The sequence below is a fragment of the Psittacula echo genome (assembly GCF_963264785.1).
Source record: "Psittacula echo genome assembly, chromosome: 3".
Classification (NCBI taxonomy): Eukaryota; Metazoa; Chordata; class Aves; order Psittaciformes; family Psittacidae; genus Psittacula; species Psittacula echo.
The window spans coordinates 99,072,060-99,089,184 of NC_137736.1; the positions used below are offsets into that span (position 1 = coordinate 99,072,060).

At 39.2% G+C, this 17,125-nt stretch overlaps 1 protein-coding gene across 9 annotated transcripts in view; it reads left to right on the top strand.

The window, feature by feature from the left end:
• Window positions 1–17,125, top strand: part of FNDC3A (fibronectin type III domain containing 3A) — a 118,547-nt gene that overhangs the window by 61,428 nt on the left and 39,994 nt on the right. For all 9 annotated transcript variants that reach the window (XM_080613263.1, XM_080613259.1, XM_080613260.1 and 6 more), the window contains 4 exons: window positions 6,859–6,935; window positions 11,782–12,019; window positions 14,710–14,982; window positions 16,970–17,028. In XM_080613263.1, the coding sequence (XP_080469389.1) occupies window positions 6,859–6,935; window positions 11,782–12,019; window positions 14,710–14,982; window positions 16,970–17,028 (647 nt within the window). The remainder of the gene's footprint in view (window positions 1–6,858; window positions 6,936–11,781; window positions 12,020–14,709; window positions 14,983–16,969; window positions 17,029–17,125) is intronic.

Sequence of the window (17,125 nt, forward strand, 5' to 3'; positions counted from 1 at the left end):
CTTTGATTCATTGTTTCTTTTTTTTATTGAAGTAGGATATAGTTATCATCATGCCACACAATTGCTTCAGACAGAATGTGTAAAAACTTGTTATTGTTGTAGTATCTCAAAAGACTGAAATCATCCTTCTGCAAGCTCCCAAGTGTAACTTCATGAAGTTTACATTGTTCAAAGGCATGGGCTTGCAGTCTATTTTAATCACAAAACTGCACCATGGTCATTGTTTAGAACCAGGTGACATGAAAGCACATTTAACATTTGAACATTGAAACCATTGTCACCTTTTTCCTTTGAAAGTACACGAGGCCATCATAAAAGAAAACTGATAGCTGTAGTAATGAGAAAGTGCTACAGGAACCTGTCATCTCTGCACTTTGCCTGTGAGAAGGAATTTCACATCCCTTTTTTTTTTTTCACTGAATATGTATGTATGGTTTCATGGGAACGATCAGGATCTCATTAGGATGTAATCTTTAGAAGCAGAAGTTAGGCTTCATAGCTCCCCCCCCCCCCCTTCTATCCATTATTCCAAAGTCTCTGTGAATGAAACTGATGCTTTTGAATGGAACTATGTGAATGTTTTACCTTCATTTTTGCCTTGTGTTCACCAGCCTGCAGTCTACTGATAGATTATTTTTTTAGCCAATTAATATATTTTAAATGATGTTGCAGCTTTGTCAGCTGCTGTTTCCCAGGCTTGATGGCAAAAGTAGACAGATGGATGGGGGAAGGGATTGTTTTGTCAGGATGAATTTGAAGCATAAGGAATATGTTAAATGGACAGCATTGCAAACTGAAGTCTTCTGATTGCCCATGTCCTTGCAGTGTTCACAGTTCTTTCTTGTGCCTCTTACCCAGCTCAGGCCTAACAGTAAGTTCTGTGTCTGATTTTCTTTTTTGTTACTACTTGCTTTGATTACATTCCACCTAGTAAATGTGAAACTGCTGATGCTTTGTGGTAATTTTGTTGTGCCTGTTAACCCTGAAGTACTAATTTAGTAGTATTTTCCAGGCACGGCTTGCAAGACAAATGTAGACCAATTGGTGGTGTTGGTTGTTACTGGTTTTTGTAATTAATTGTAGCTGCTGGGAGCCCAAAATAAAACTTTGAAGTCTTGGCCATTATGTAAAAGACAGAGTGGTGCAACTGTTTGTGGCATCAAGGGGCTATTGATTTACTGCAGCCCATCAGTGTTGGAGGGGTGTGCTGCTACGTCAGCTGTGCGCTCTATTGTTTCAACTGCTGTGGCCTTTGTGTTTGACCCTGTCAGTGCTTGCGTCAGTGATGCATATCATTGCCTGTGTGATGTCAAAGTGTGGGTGTACGGATATAGAACCATAGTTAACCTAATGTGCTGCAGTAAATCCTGAATGCTGTTTCCTCCTGGGGATAACAGTGATTCATCGCCATTCACATTAGACTAATGCTAAGTATAGCAGTGCTCATGAGCCGCAGTATCCACATAAATTAGTATCAAAGTCATTGCAGCTTTCTAAATGTAATGTCAGAAAGTGTTTGGAACCAGATCTGTTGGTTTGCCTCCCTTCTTGGATATAAACTGATTAGCAGTTCAGCTGAAGGTAAATCCTATGGAAAGATTGGGTTGAAGTAATCCTTTAGAATTTAGTTACGCTAATTAACGTAAAAACCTGGAGGATTTGGGCCACGCCAGCCAATGACAATGGTTAGCGTACAGCAAGGGTCAGAGCAGGAGGCCTGCGACACGGCTGATGAATCCCTCCGGGGCCCCCGCCGCCCAGCCCCTGTCAGCCCAGGCCGCGTCCCGCTTGTGCCGCCTGCCAGCTGGCGCGGGGCCCGGCGGCGGCCCGGCAGGGTAGGGCGGAGCGGAGCGGGCCGCGGGGCGGGGTGGGGCGGAGCGGAGCGGGCAGCCGCGCACCTGAGGGAGCCGCCCCGCCCGCCGCCACCGCCCCGCCCGCCGCCACCGCCCCGCCTGCCGCGGCGCGCCGGGGAGCACCCGCCCGGCGGGCCCGGCCCGCTCCGGTCCGGCCCGAAATGAGCGGTAAGGTGTCCCGGCCGCCCAGCGAGCTCGCTGTGGTGAAGCACAGAAGCTGCAGGGCAGGGCGCGGCGGGCAGGCAGCCCCTGCGGCTGGCGCTTGTGCGGCAGCGGCGGCCGGGGTAGAGCTGTGGTGGTTGGGAAACAAATGCGGGGAACCTAAGCGCTGCTGAGGCCCTCTCTGGGTGATGGGCGGCTGCGGAGGGAGCGGGCAGCCCGAGCGCTGGGCGGCCATTCTGAGCGAGCTGGGGTGTTGGCAGAGCCGGGCTGTGGGCGTCGGTGCCCCGGAAGCGCATTGGCTAGTGCGGGCGGCGAGCGCCGCATCCGCCCTGGAGCGCCGGGTGTCCGCCGTGCCGGAGTGCTGCAGAAGACGTGGAATGAGGCGGTGCCACTGGGTAGGATAGAGAGAAATCCTACATCCGTTAGGAGAGCGGTGATGGCATCTTCCCATTTTCAGGTGTTCTGTGTTCAGATGAGTTTGTCACGGCCGCAGTGTCAAACGGTTAATTTTGCCACACGTTTATGGTAGCTGTAATGAGGTTTTTACAGTCTGCTCGAATAATCGTGTTAAATTTGCTGGGATTTCTTTTACGAATTTCCCGTTTAAGGGCACAAATTTCATGTGCTCTTTGAGAAGCACCTTGGGGTTTTGTGGGTTTATTTTTTTAACTTAGGACAAAATGCGTGGCAAGTTTTCGCTTTACTAGTAGTGAAATAGCAAATATCAAGACAATGTAATAAACTGGAAGTGTGGTGAAACATCTGCTTCTTGGGTTTGGTTGAGTTAAATAAACCTTTAATGTGTTTGATGAGTCATTTGTCAAGAATAATGTGTAAAGCACAGTGATGTGTTTGTTTTCTGGCCCATAATACCTCTTTTCTGCTTATATTATGTAAGAAAATTGTATACCTGAGAGGATATGTAAGATTTGAGACCTCTTAGAATCACAGAATGGTTTAGGTTGGAAGTGGCATTAAAGATTATCCAGTTCTAACCCACCCTTGCCATGTGCAGGGACCTTCCACTAGATCAGGTTGTTCAAGGCCCTGTCCAACCTTACCTCAGATCATCAGCACTCATAATATAGTGCTTTGGCTGAAGCCAATTCCCTTTATGTGCAATATAGAAAATTAGATGTTTGATTAACACATATGCTGATGTTGTTGTTTGCTGGTACTTTATAATCAGTCTTGCATTATGGCAAAACACACTGGCTTTGTAATGCACCAGTCCAGCTGATACCTGAAAGCATGAAGATTCCTCTTGCAGTGTATTTCACTGAAGTAGAGTTGTTTTTAAAAGGAAAAAGTACCTGCTTTTATAGCATATTAGCATTCATCTTTGGATACAGGAAAGCTTTTTTTTTTAATATTTTTTGTAGGTAGTAATATGCTTTCTGTCAAGAAATCAGTAATTTCACTGTAAACACCCTGTGTTCATTAAAACGTATAAAGTCTGGCAACTTTTTTCCATGCTTTTCCTTTTCTTGAATGTTCCTTTGCAATCTGACTTCATTCCACAGCTACTTGGAAATCTAATCAAAGCAAATTAGAGTCCACAGTTACATCTTGAATATTAAAAATATGTTTTCATTAATTCTGGAACTTTAAAGTGTTCAGGATGAGATGCAAGTTTACAAATTGCTAATTTGACTCTGTTGTAACACTGCGGTAACTTTTCAGTTATATCTTTTGTGATACAAAGATATACTGCGGTATATCTTTTGTGACCGCTAGGTTGTGGGTGTACTGGAAATGGGTTTGTGGATCAACCTTTGTACTGGATTAAAGATAACTACTTTTTTGTTTGCTTGTTAGAGAGATTAAAGCACTAAATAAATAAGCTTTAAAAAGACTGTTAAACAATATTCTTCAGATGTCTAAAGTGAAACAAAACAAAAAAGCCAAATATACTTCAGTAAATATGCATCAGTTCACCAAGAAACAGGCTGTTCCTGTTAGAGTTCCTACATCTCCCAAGGACGTTGAGTTTGCTGTAAAAAGTTCAAGTAACGGGTCTTAATTCTAAATTTACCTGAAACTTCTATGGTTTAAAATTGTGAGTTTAATAAAAGTGTTAGTGTTTTGTGTTTGTTATGGAAAAAGTACAAGTAAGCAATGCAACATACAAGCTGCGTAAAGTCCACCTTATGTAAGAATTTAAAACATTATTTGGTTGAATGGTGACTTACAGTAAGTATGCTGTTGATGTTTTAGAACGTATTGTAAGCTAATGCACTAAAGTACTTTCAGCTTCTCTTTTACTACTTTTCGCTTTATCTTTACCACTTCATATTCAGCAGAAACTTTCATTGAAACATTTTTGAGTTTCAGCTGAGCACAAAGACTTGAAGGAGGTTCAGTTCTCAATTTATAGCTTGCTGTAGCCATTATTCTTTGCTGTTACACAGTTCAGTTAATCTTTCAATTAAGACCTTGTTCTTAAAAAGTCTGAGTCTTTTTAAGTAGTACATTCCCAGACTTCTGGCTCTTACTGTAAAGAATTCCCTATAGTACATGTAATCAAGCTCAATTACATGCTGCTTTTTTAAAGAATGGGTTTTGTTCCTTTTCAATGCTGTTGGCATTTGAACAGGGTTATCTGTATTTTTGTCAAGTTCATACTTACCAGAATAAGGTATGCTATAATCTTATATACCGTACTGTGCACTTATTAGTATTTTCTATTTGTAGGTCTTAACTGAGTTATAAAACATGAATATGGAACTGTGAGTGCCCTTTCAGAAGTATTATTGAAACTTCACCAACAGTTGGGTTGGTTTTTTTGGTGGCTTCACTACACTGACCTAGAAGTTTGGAGAATAGAGTCTGGAGTGTCTGAATCCCAATTTTATGTGCTTACCACAAAATCTGGTCGGATTCTATTGTGTTTCAGTTTTTCTTTAATAATTAAACTTCAGTAATTGTTACCTTGTGTATTTTAAACACAAGAATGTACGAGTGTCTGTAGGCAATCCCCCTTGAAGCCTGTGCCAATGTGCTTGCTCTGTTAGAGGCCTGTGTCAAATGCTGAAGGGGAGGGCATAAGGGTAGGGCAGGCACACAGAAATAACTTGCTTATTTCTAGCTTTCTGAACCAGAAGTAATGCTTGGTTGGTTTTGTTGGGGTTTTTCCAGCTCTTAATGGATTACCTCTCTCAATTTAATTTCTTCTGAACCTAACCTTTAACTTTCCACGTTGTTGAAGCAGCGAGTTACATAATTTAACTGTACATTTTGTGAGAATTTGCTTTATCTGTTTTAAACGTTTTACCCAGTGATTTAATTTAATATCTCTGGTTCTTGCACATGAGAAACTGCAAATGATCTAGCTTCCCATTTTTAGGCAGTTTGTGAGTGTTTTATTTGTTTGGGGTTTTGTTTGGTTGATTGGTTTTTAGTAGGTCTTTTGCTGTTTCTCTGCTGCCAGCACTTTTACATTTTAACCATCTTCAGGTAGAAGAATACTGGTCTCTTTAATGTCTCCTGATAAACTGGTGGAAAGCCACTGTAAACCTCCTTTCCTCTTCTAGTTCTGTGTATTCTTTTTGAAAGGTGAAGACAAACACAGTGCTCTAAGTATTGAGGTATAGCATGGATTTATACCATAGTATAATGGTGTTTTCTGCTTGTTCTCTGTCCTGTTAGTAATGACTTTTAATGTTCTCTTTTTTTTCTTTCAACGACACTCAGCTAGAAATACCTTTCTTTAGATACATAGTAATTCCATAATCTGCTTATTTACAGCTAGTTTATGGCTCATCACTATAAATACTTTTGGTTTTATCCAGGTGCATTACTTTGCACTTATCAACACTATTTCTTCTGCTTTTTCATCATCTGATCATTCAGTATTGTAAGATTCTTTGCAGCTCTGACAGCATACTAAAAATTTGTCACTTTGCTGTTCATTTCCAGAAGTTAATGCGTTGAACAGGTTCTTGTTTGGGTGCCTGTAGGACTCCTTGGGTCACTCTAGGCACTTTGAAAGCTGATCATTTGCTGCTTCTTATTTCCTGTTCTCAGTTAGTTATTCATGAAAAGCCCTTTTCCCTTTTTAAGCAAAGGCAGCATTGCTACTCTAAGAGTCTTTCAAAAGCTTTTAGAAGAATCCAAGTATGTTGGCAGCATCCCTGTGTTCTTTGAAGGTATCAGATATTCCAGGCAGTACTTTATCTACAAATGCCACCTTAAAACATTCCTGTTGTGTCATATTTGTCTGTCTGTGAACTCTGTTCTTTCTGGTTTGCATGGTACAACTTTCATCATGGTATCAGAATTTTTCCCATTAGTAGGTTGAATTCCTGGTTTGTAATGGCTGGCTTTCCCCTGGGACCTTAAGTTAGTGTCCTGTTTACCACCTCCCACTCCTGTGGCACTGAGACTGCTTAAGGCAATAAGACTATAATAACTGAGCAGATATTTTGTAAGTCATTTTCTTTACAACTCTAACTGAATACTCTCTGGTTTCAGCAGTTTGTTTCGAATGTTTTGTTTTGTTTCTGTTTTAAAGTCTCTTCTTTTGTCGTTTCCTCTCAGGACACTTCTTTTGCTTTGTCTCCTGTTAGGTTTTGATAGAAACTCTTCTGTGAGCTTCCTGACAGAGAAGGGAAAAATATCTGCGGGTTAACTTACTTTTTAGTTTTGTTTCTGGTTTTCTCCTAACTGCTTCATAGTTTTCTAAGAGTGCCCTTTGCTATAATCTTATCTGTATAGTTCATTGCCTTTGTTTATCCATGTTATCTTGTATGTTTTTCACAGAGACTTTGCAGTTCAGTACGTTCTTTCAGCTTTCTCAGATAATTAAATGGTGGTGTACTGAATATTTTTGTAACCAATTTAGGTCCTGCTCAGGTTCCAATGATGTCCCCAAATGGTTCAGTGCCTACTATTTATGTGCCTCCTGGATATGCCCCACAGGTACGTCCCTTCATTTGATTATTATTTTATTTCTTTTCATGCAAAATATGAGAGTAAAACCATAATAGCTAATTCAGTAAATAGCATCAAGTTTCAGAGTCACTGTGGTTAAGGAAGTATATAACGGGAGATGTCTGTGGTATCTCTGTCATGGAAGACTTCTCACACTGTGTATATGTCTGTTTAGTTGTATATTAACTACTTATGTGACAATAACAACTGCAGTTCCTTGTTGAGTTCAGGATCCCAATGTACTAGATGTCCTCTGAATATAAACTAGAGTCATGACCCAGATAGCTCATTGTGCAGGACCTGTACTGATTTCTGTGTTAGTGGATGTTTTCTCTTGGCACCAGTATAGTTTTATATAGATGCATAGTTAATGTCTGGGAACTTCCCTGCAAGTAAGGACTAAAACGGATCAGTTAGAAAAAGCATAGCAAACAACATGGGAAAAATGTCAGCTGTCCATTAGGAATAAATCAGCATATAATGCATACTTCCACAGCTTGTCTTAAAATGGGACTTTCATGTTCTCACTGCAGTGAGATTCCTAATTTAGATGCCTGAAAATTAAATGAGCTAGATAACCTGGACAAGTCTAGGGATTAGTAGGTCATACCCAGAAGTTAGAGCATATGACTACAGCTCTCCATAATGTCTTTCTCATGATGTTCTGTTGTTGTGACCAGTCTACCTCTGACTCTGCTTGCATCCAATTGTGTACCCCGAGAGGGGACTTCAACATGTAAAATGCAGCCAAAAAACCCACAGTGCCTAGCAGATGTTGAACAGCTTAAGAAATTGTCCTCTAGCAAAAGAAAAGGATGTTAGATGAGGCAGACTTAACACTGTGGGTTTACGGGTTTACCTTTCATCTGTTAAAAGTTGTCTGATAAGTTGATTTATGTATCCTTCAGAGTTGAGTTCCCAAAGAGGTGGAAAAAAAAGGAATTAAAAATAATAGTGAAAGTCCATTTATCTTTAATTCATGGTAAAAAGTCTTTAATTTGTATTAGAATTCATTTTTAAAGAACGGAAACAATTTTTGAGGTAAGTGAATTTCTGAGTAATTTTACCGTATTTCTAGAGTGCTGAACTTCAGTTGACGAAGTACTTAATGTTTAAGAAGTTGTGTAACCTGTGTCAATCACAATAATATTTATAAAATTAATTTATCCTTCTTTTGAGGATGACTTGCAATAGACAAGCTGAAGGACTGGGCCTTGCTGAGGCACGCTTGTTAGCCTTTCATTTTAGCTTGTGCCAGCAGGTGTTGTGCTAACACAGTGCTCTGACTTCTGAACTGAAGGTGCTTCACTGTACAGAGTGAAGCTCAGAGTACAAGTGGAACAAACTCACATCTGCTGTCTGCATCTGAGTAGAAATATCATAGTCCTGAAAATCCTGTAGTTTATAAGGCTTATGAAGTATTTACTACTGCCAAAACATAGCAGCTGTTTAGTTTTAGGATGGAAGTTCCTGTTACAAGCCAGGAGATTTGATAGTAGTTTTGCAAACAGGAAAGTCTAAAATTACTGAGCTGACAGTTATCCCAGACTTAATGCAGTCCCAGCAAAGTAACTTACATGGTTTCTTCAGGTATAATGTATTTTTAAATGTCAGCAACTGCAGGTATATTTTGAGAGAAATTGGAAACCAGCTAAATGTCTAATGCTGTCAGCCTGGAAGAACAACTTCAGCATAACCATCTTTTGTCTATCCATTTTTCTGTTATGCCTTTGCTTACTTCATTTCCTGTTTGGCAGTGATACTTCCTCTGTTACAAGTTGGGCATAACTACAGAATAAAGCATACTTATTTTTCTTACATCACATAAATAAAAAGCAATTCATTGGTTGATTAACTTTTACCTTCTTCTATAGTTGTAAAGCTCTGAAAGAAATGCATCTTTATTCATCCTCTCTAAGCTGTCTGCATTCACTGTCTGTAGTGAGTTTTCCAGCAGTGTTTAGTTGGTTAACTCAGACAAACAGGCCTAAGCCAGAACTACATGTTTTGCCACTACACTTAGGATAATTGATAGCTTGTTTACTTTTTTAAACGTAAAATTATATAATTGACATGATGCTCTTACTGCTTTTGGAGGGTTTTTATCTGTGTAGTTGCCTAGGAGAGGCCTGCCGTTGAGTTGATCCTTGATTTAGAGGCACAGTTACAGACTTATCAAACTCTTCATTTTACACTATTAAACTTAAGATCCCTGCTGCTATAAATTAAGTATCTATTTCTGAGTTACTTAGGCTATTAGCAGACCCAAGAAGACAAAGAAGACAAATAAATTATAAACTAAGTAGCCTCATTTTTGTTGGTTTGACTTTGTTGGTTTGGTTTTGTTTTGTTGTTTTTTTTAATGGAAACTGCTTCCTATGTAATCTGAATCTGCTCATAAAGTCGTGATACTGCTATTTTTCTTGTAAGCATAAGGACTTAATTAAAACATTTCTGTGTTTAGATAACTTCACGGGACAGCAGAAGTTCTATTTGTATTTGCTTCTGTTAATACATCCTGCTTTTAGGATACCCCACAGCTGTGGTTGCACAGATATGAAGAATGTTGTCTTTAGTGAAATTACTCTTTCCCAATACGAGACAATTTCTGTATACTGAAAATAGCCCCTTCTTAAAGTCACACAGTGTGTATGTGTTTTAAAGCTGTGTTAACTTAGGTAATTTATATTTATTTTCAGCTCTCTAGGTAAGGTGGGATCAGCTCCATTGTGCATATTTTTATGTCTTCTGAATTTTATTGCCTATGCACGGAGATCCTCATCCTGTCATTACACCAGAAGCGTACAGCTGTGTCTACATACCTGTCTAAGTACAATAGTGAAGTTTTGAAACAACTTCTTAGACCAGTCTCACTATGTTGCATTAGTTCAGCCAGGTTCAGCTAGCAGGATCATTCCGGGGGGTACAAATTAGATCTCTGTCAGAGAAAACAAAAGTAGAAGTTCCATTTCAGATGTACCAAATGCACACCAACCCTTAATGGAGACATGGTAAAACCAATGATTGATCGTCCAAGGAGCTTTCTGTCATGGACTTGGTGGAAGTGTTCACACCAGGGCATGGGACTAAATCTAAGTAAGTGTAATACCCTTAAGCTTAAACAGTGGAACTGAAAGCAGCTTGGCAGTAAGAGCTTTGATTTGATCCGTGCCTCTTGCACCCTCTTCCACCAGGTTGCTCATTGACATAGGTGTGTACATGTTCCCACCTCATTTCAAGTGTCAGTGAAAACTTAGATTGAGATTGTAGGGTTTCCTTGTCCCCTGTTTTTGAACGTAGTCATGATACTCCAGATTCTGTTCTTCTCCCACTTTTCTGGATAAACATTTAATCTAAAGCCTTACGTGGCAATCCCAGCATTTTACTAGGACATGAAGAACAATTTATTCATTGACATCCCAGACACTAAAGTTATTAACACCTGGATATATACAAGTTAAAAAAAGATCGTCTCTCGATATTACCATCAGTCATGTTTTCTGCTTCAGTACTTTCTACAATATGTGCCTTTGTGCCCGCTCTCTACCAGTTTCCTACATGCTACAGACCCCAGACAAGTTACGTGTGCTGTGAACAGCACACTTCAGCTCCTTTCAATTTTTAAAAAGAGCCTATAAGGAGAGACTTTTTAGCAGGGCCTGTTGTGACAGGATGAGGGATAATGGTTTTAAACTAAAAGAGGGGAGATTCAGGCTGGATGTGAGGAAAAAATTCTTTGCAGTGAGGGTGGTGGAACACTGGCACAGGTTGCCCAGAGAGATGGTGGATGCACCATCCCTGGAGACATTCAAGGCCAGGCTGGATGTGTTTCTGGGCGACCTGATCTAGTCGAAGATGTCACTGCTCCTTGCAGGGGATTGGATTAGATGACCTTTGAAGGTCCCTTCCAAACCAGACTGTTCTATGATTCTGTGTATCTCATGGGACCACACTTACTCTCATCATGGGATTGCATATGCTACTTCCATTTCTTTGAAATTCTAACAACATTGCAGAAGGCTGCACTCAAGTCCCTCAGCCACGGCCTTTTCCTGTCACATCTCTCATTTGCCATTTTTGCACAACAAGCCTCTTTGCACACCAGAGTCTGGCAGAGGCTGACACAGAGGCCCCTGTTTTCTGTGTAGCATATGGCTTCCTTCACAGTGCAAGACAAGGCAAGGGGGGAGGAAAGAAAACGAGATTCTTTCTAAAATCTACCTTGAGATGTGAAGGAGTCTTGAGAGGGCTGACTACCATCCTGCTGGGTTTCTTTTTCTAGCAGCTTGATGCAGGCAAAGGCTGCTATTCACTTGCAGGTGCAGTGTGGCCACTGCCTCCTGGGTTAATGTTGGTGGACTGAATTGGGCACCGAACAAAGACCAGATGCTGTTGTGCTTTTCCTATCACTATTTATGAGGAGCATGGTCCGTCCACCCACCAAATCACTTCTAGGGAGCAATCTAGCTGTTACGCTGTCAAGCAAATACAAGGAGCTGTGTAGTATACAAGCAATATGAGTGAGGGTGGAAAGAGGGCCCTGGGGAGAAGCTAGGCTCATGCCATAAATATACCTGGTTGTTATGAGATGTTGTTATGTTGTTAGAGTCTTTTTTTTTTTTAACATATTTTTCCCGCATCACATTGAGAAATGAATGGCATTGTTGCAGTTAATACACTTCATGTAGGTAGCCTTTTAATTGTCCTTTTTTTTATTTATGCTCTCCTCCTGTTTTCTCAAATTTAAGGGGTTTACTATTCCTAGTTTTGTATCTACAGAATATACCTTTCAGACTGTCATTTCCCTTTTGGCGTGTTGTCTCTCACTGTGCAGGTTATTGAGGATAATGGTGTTCGAAGGGTTGTGGTGGTTCCCCAGGCTCCAGAATTTCATCCTGGTGGTCATGCAGTGATACACAGGCCTCCACATCCCCCACTGCCTGGCTTCCTTCCTCTTCCAGCCATGATACCCCCTCCACCACGTCATATATACTCACCTGTGACCGGAGCTGGTGAAATGGCAACACAGTACATTCCACAGTATCACACCTCGCAAGTATACGGGGATCTGGGTAAGCAGCTTACCGAATATTGCAAGTTCTGTCAAAGGAAATAATACTCTACTCATTTCCAGCATCTGTTATACTGATATTAGGGCTTTGTCAGGCGAGACTTTCAGTTTGAATGGGAGCTATACAGAACAGTTTTATGAGAGTACCGGGTCCTGTTTTTACTGAAAGCTGTTATTCCAGAAGAAGTTATTTTAATGGATCACTGAACAGACAAGTCTAATTAATTAAACGTACAGATTATTTCTTATGTGTATCAGTTATAGATTTGCCCAGGAGAGCAATGCAGGAAGTGTTTGTAGTGATTCAGCTGATGCCTTCCTCTGAGATTTAGAGTTTAAGTCTGTACCTGAGCACTATTCTGAGACCTCTTGTCTTGCAAGCATAAAAAGCTTTGAAGCATAAAACGGGAGTTCTTGCTATTGATTATGAAAAATGTTTGCTATTTTTCTGTGTAAAACTGTATGCATTTAGTCCAGTGTCTGTATTGAAGTCCAACTTGAATGATTAGGTGTCACCAGCCTAAACTTAATACTGTAGTTGAAGCTGGTTTTGGTAGTGTTATTGACACCTGCCTTTTAATAACATTTAGTGGCAAAGTGTACCTATGTACTAACTCGGTTTGGGTTGTTAGATCAGTATTTACATTTCTGGCAGACTTGTTTTTGTTTTGATAAACTTCTGCAGTAAGGCAGGTGCTGACCTTGAAAGTCTTTGTGAGCAATGCCAGATTGCTTTTTTTAGAGAAAAAAGCTTGACACTGTAGAGGGGGAGACTAAACACAACTTTGTCATAGTGCTGTAGGTGCGTAGATTCTCAGTGTTCTATGATACCACTAAAAAACATCTCTAAAAATGTCCTTCATGTAGTCACCGTGCTTAAATAGTCATCGTGTACAAAGCTGTCAAATAACAATATACTGATGTCTTCCTGGACTTCTTAGTGTTTCTGTATTCTGAAGTTGTACTTTATTTCTTCCTTGCACTACTTTGATAATAGTGCTTTATTAGATGCTTTTTGGGTGCTTATTCATAGTTTTACTAATTTCTTGGTTTCCTGTAGATGGCAGTTATTTGCTTTTAGTTTGCTAAATTAAGAGGTCAGAGTATGATATTTAAATGCATAAAAGATAAAGGATACTTGTTAATGAAATAGTATTTTTTAGATTTCTGCTGCTAGATTATATCCCTTTAAATATGAATTCAGTGATTCTGCGAAACTGCTAATGTAGGAAAAATCTGATAAAGTAGGATTCTTTGGTTTTGCTTTGGTTTTGCTTTGTTTTAAATATATAAGTAAGATGCCTTTGGATTTAGGGAATTAAAGGATTAGGGATAATAGAATCATAGAATGGTTTGTGTTGGAAGGGATCTTAAAGATCATCCAGTTCCAACGCCCCTGCCATGGGCAGGAACACCTTCTACTAGACCAGGTTGCTTAAAGCCCCATCCAGCCTGTCCTGAAACTAGGTTGGATGCTGTAATTTATTGCATATTTGCTACAGATTTCATGTTTAATTCTGGACCACTGACTTTGGCTATGGCCTTAAGAAGTCAAATCTCACAGTTAAGGTCCTATATGAGGAATCTGAATTTAAGGGGGGGAAGAACCCGGAAGCGCTTATAGCATGGTAGTTCTCTAACTAGAGCACTTAAATCTCTAATGGTAGTAAAAATCAAATTTGTAAATAATCACAGCTTATCTAGTATTCCTCTGTCAAATTATCTGGGAATTAAATTGACCTACTAAAACAGAAACTGGAAAGTCCTCTAGTTTTGTGGGTTTTATCCGTCTTGCAAGAGAGTTTGTATTTAATCTTGTTTTCTATACTTCCCAACACTTAAGAAATACAAAACAAGGAATTCATTTTTCAGAGCAAGTGATCCAATTTACCTGAAAATGGACAAATTCTATGCTGGTTTTGAAGGATGTATTTTTTTGAAATTTTCATTGTTTATCATAGATAGGGTTATACTGGGGAAAGAGTTGATTGCTGTTTTACCTTCTCTAGTCAGTAAGCTGAAGTGGATAAAAATGTTAGAACTGGACAGAAAAGTCTTCAGTTTAGTTTTTTTCATTGGTGTGGTACTGGCTTATTTCCAAAGCCACGTTCTGACTTAAAGGTGGGATTTTGGTCCTATGGCAGCAATGCTTAGGTTACTGTATACCAGTATAGTGTACTTACAAGATGTAGCCATGCTATCTTCAGTCTTTTAGTGTCTTTCAGTTGCCCTATGCTTTTGTGGGGTTTTTCCCTGTTGATTTCTGCTGAAGCACCATTAATCGATCTAGTATTTGATTGAAGTACTTGATCTAGTTGCATTCCAAAACTTAAAACTTCAGTATTTTTTATTCAGCATTAAACCAAACCTCTTCCTGTGTAATGAAGTATCACTTTTTTTCTGTGATGGCTTTATCCTGTACCTTACAGCTGAAGGACGATTATAGAAACAGTTTAAGATTTTAAGTAGAAGAAAAGATGTGGGAAGGAAAGATAACACTTTCTCCCCTAACATGCTGTTAATGTACAGTTAGTGTGTATCACTTTGCCTGCTTGACACTCAGATTTTCCAGTAGGAATAAAGATGTAATTTTACACAAATGTGTGCACCTAGCATAGCATTTTCCAATAAGTTTTTTAATTACATTCTGTTCTTGATGATGATTTTTAATATTTTTCTCCTTTCATTTAGATACTCTGCCTGCTCATGGAAGATCCAACTTCAGAGATGAAAGGTCTTGTAAAACGTATGAAAGGTTACAAAAAAAATTGAAAGATCGACATGGAACTCAGAAGGATAAGTTAAACAGCCCTCCATCATCTCCTCAGAAATGTCCTTCTCCTACAAGTGAACACAACGGACTTACAAAAGGACAGGATGCAGCTGGTATAAGCACAAGTTCTACCAAAAGCAAGTCTTTGGGTAAAGGAAAAAGCAATTCTCAGACAGACACAGAAGTAGAAGGTAAGTGTTAACGAAAATAATATATAATGCAAGTCTAGTATTTGGAGGAACATAGCATTTGTAGTTAGAACACCACACTTAATCCTGAAGTCGGGTAGTAGCCCATAACTGCCCTGACTTACATAGAATGGCGTTAAAAGCAATTGAGCTGCTCATCACACTGGAGCGATGGACCTAAAAGAACAAAACCACTAACACAATTCTCCACAGAGACTTGAGGAAAGAAAAGTCTGTGCTTTGTCCATGGTTATTGGTGCTGGATATCGATTGACTGCTTGATATTGCAGAAAACATGTAAAGAACGAGATGTCTGATACAAGTTGAATGTAGATTTCCTGTTAAAGAGCAATATTTTGTGAAAGAGATACTGTTATAAAATTCAGATAATGCCTGTCCTTACCAACTTACTATTGAAAGGCCTTTGTAGAAGAAGACAGGTCCTCACACTAATCTCTGTGAGTTCATGTTTTCTAAGATGCTATGATAGGAAGTGTGTTTATCATTAATACCTGTATTTCACTGGAAAGCTTGTGATCTTGTAAATGGACTGAATTCACTCAGTCTTGGTTATACTGTCCTTGAATTTGATGATGTGCCACTATGGAACTTTCAGGTTACTGGCACAGCACTTCAGATTCAGAATGCAAATGGTCATCAGCCAACTACAGTTTTCTCAGAATAGGGAGCTGTAAATTTTGATGCTGAAGGAAACAAATCATGATTTTATCAGCTCACTGAAGTTTGCTTTGAGGTGATGATTTTGTGCCCATATATATTAGATTGCTGTAAACCAAAAGGAATGTGAAGAAAGTATGTCTAACCAAAACCAGGAAATCTCAACCTACAAGACCTGTTTAAAAGCATGTGAAAGCTTAGTAACAAGGGACACCTTTGAAATAAAATCTGAATTCAGAATTCAGAAGTTGGGAACTGTTGTTCCAAACTTGAATGAACACTTGTCACTATAGTTCCAGAGTGGCATTTGTCTTGGCTTTAGTTTACTTTCAGTTAGTTGGTGCTTACCTGTGAGCTAACTTTTTCAAGGCACAGGTGATTAAAATGTACTGTTGCTTACATATGTTATGAAAATTTTGTTAAGGGTTCCTTAGAAGTATTTTATATGAAAAATGGAAAAGCCTACTCTTCAAAATCATTTAATTCAGGAGACATTTGGCAAAATAACGTACTGTGACTTAGACCTGTAATACAAACAGAAGTCAGAAATGCATTTAATTACATTTCTAAGGCAGTTTGGTTTTGAAACTAAAGTTGTAAATAGATTTGACCTATGATTTTTAAAGAATTTTGCCAGGCTTTGATTTTTCTTTGTAGATTAAGGCAGGTTAAGTGAATTAAAAATGCCTGGCCACATCTCCAAAACTGAGTAGCCTGTTCACTTACGCTATTGAGATAATACAGTTTTAATACTGTGTGGGAGAAAGTACATAAAGCACTTTGTATAATCTTTGTGTCCTTTATAAAGCTCAGCTTTACTTTCAGCTGAAACAAAATACCTTAGATTCTTTCCCTGAGATGTAACTGAAGGCTAAGGTAAGGTTTGCCCTTGCAATTGAGGGAGGCCAACAGTGTTACCAGTAGTCTGCCACATAACATGCAATAACATGTTTAAACTACTGTAACTTGACTGCATCTACGTCCAAAGAGAAAAATCTACAGGAAATATCTCAGCCAAGAGCTTAAGAACTCCAGAGCAGTAGTTTATTTAAAGTTATTCAGTAATAAAAGATAACCAGGCTTTCTGTATTCCATGAATCATAGAATGGATTTAGAAATAGTTTTATATGAACAACATCTTTGAGAACTTTTTTGGTTTTATGTTGCTCTAGAAGAATGCAAATTGGCAAGGTGTTGTTTCATAAATACTTTAGACTGTATGCAGTGTTTGAATATGAAGAGCTGTTTCATTGTAAAGTCACTGAACAATGTTCATGGGTACTTTTTGTTTGCTTTGATTTTGTTTTTTAAGAAAAGGATGAAGAAACAAAAGCACTTGAAGCACTTCTTTCTAATATAGCCAAGCCAGTGGTAAGTAAATAAAGCTCTCCATAAAATCGAAACGTATCTGCTGCTGTTTTACACATCCTTTTCTCTGTCCAAGTTTAAAAGGTTTTTAACTTCCCAC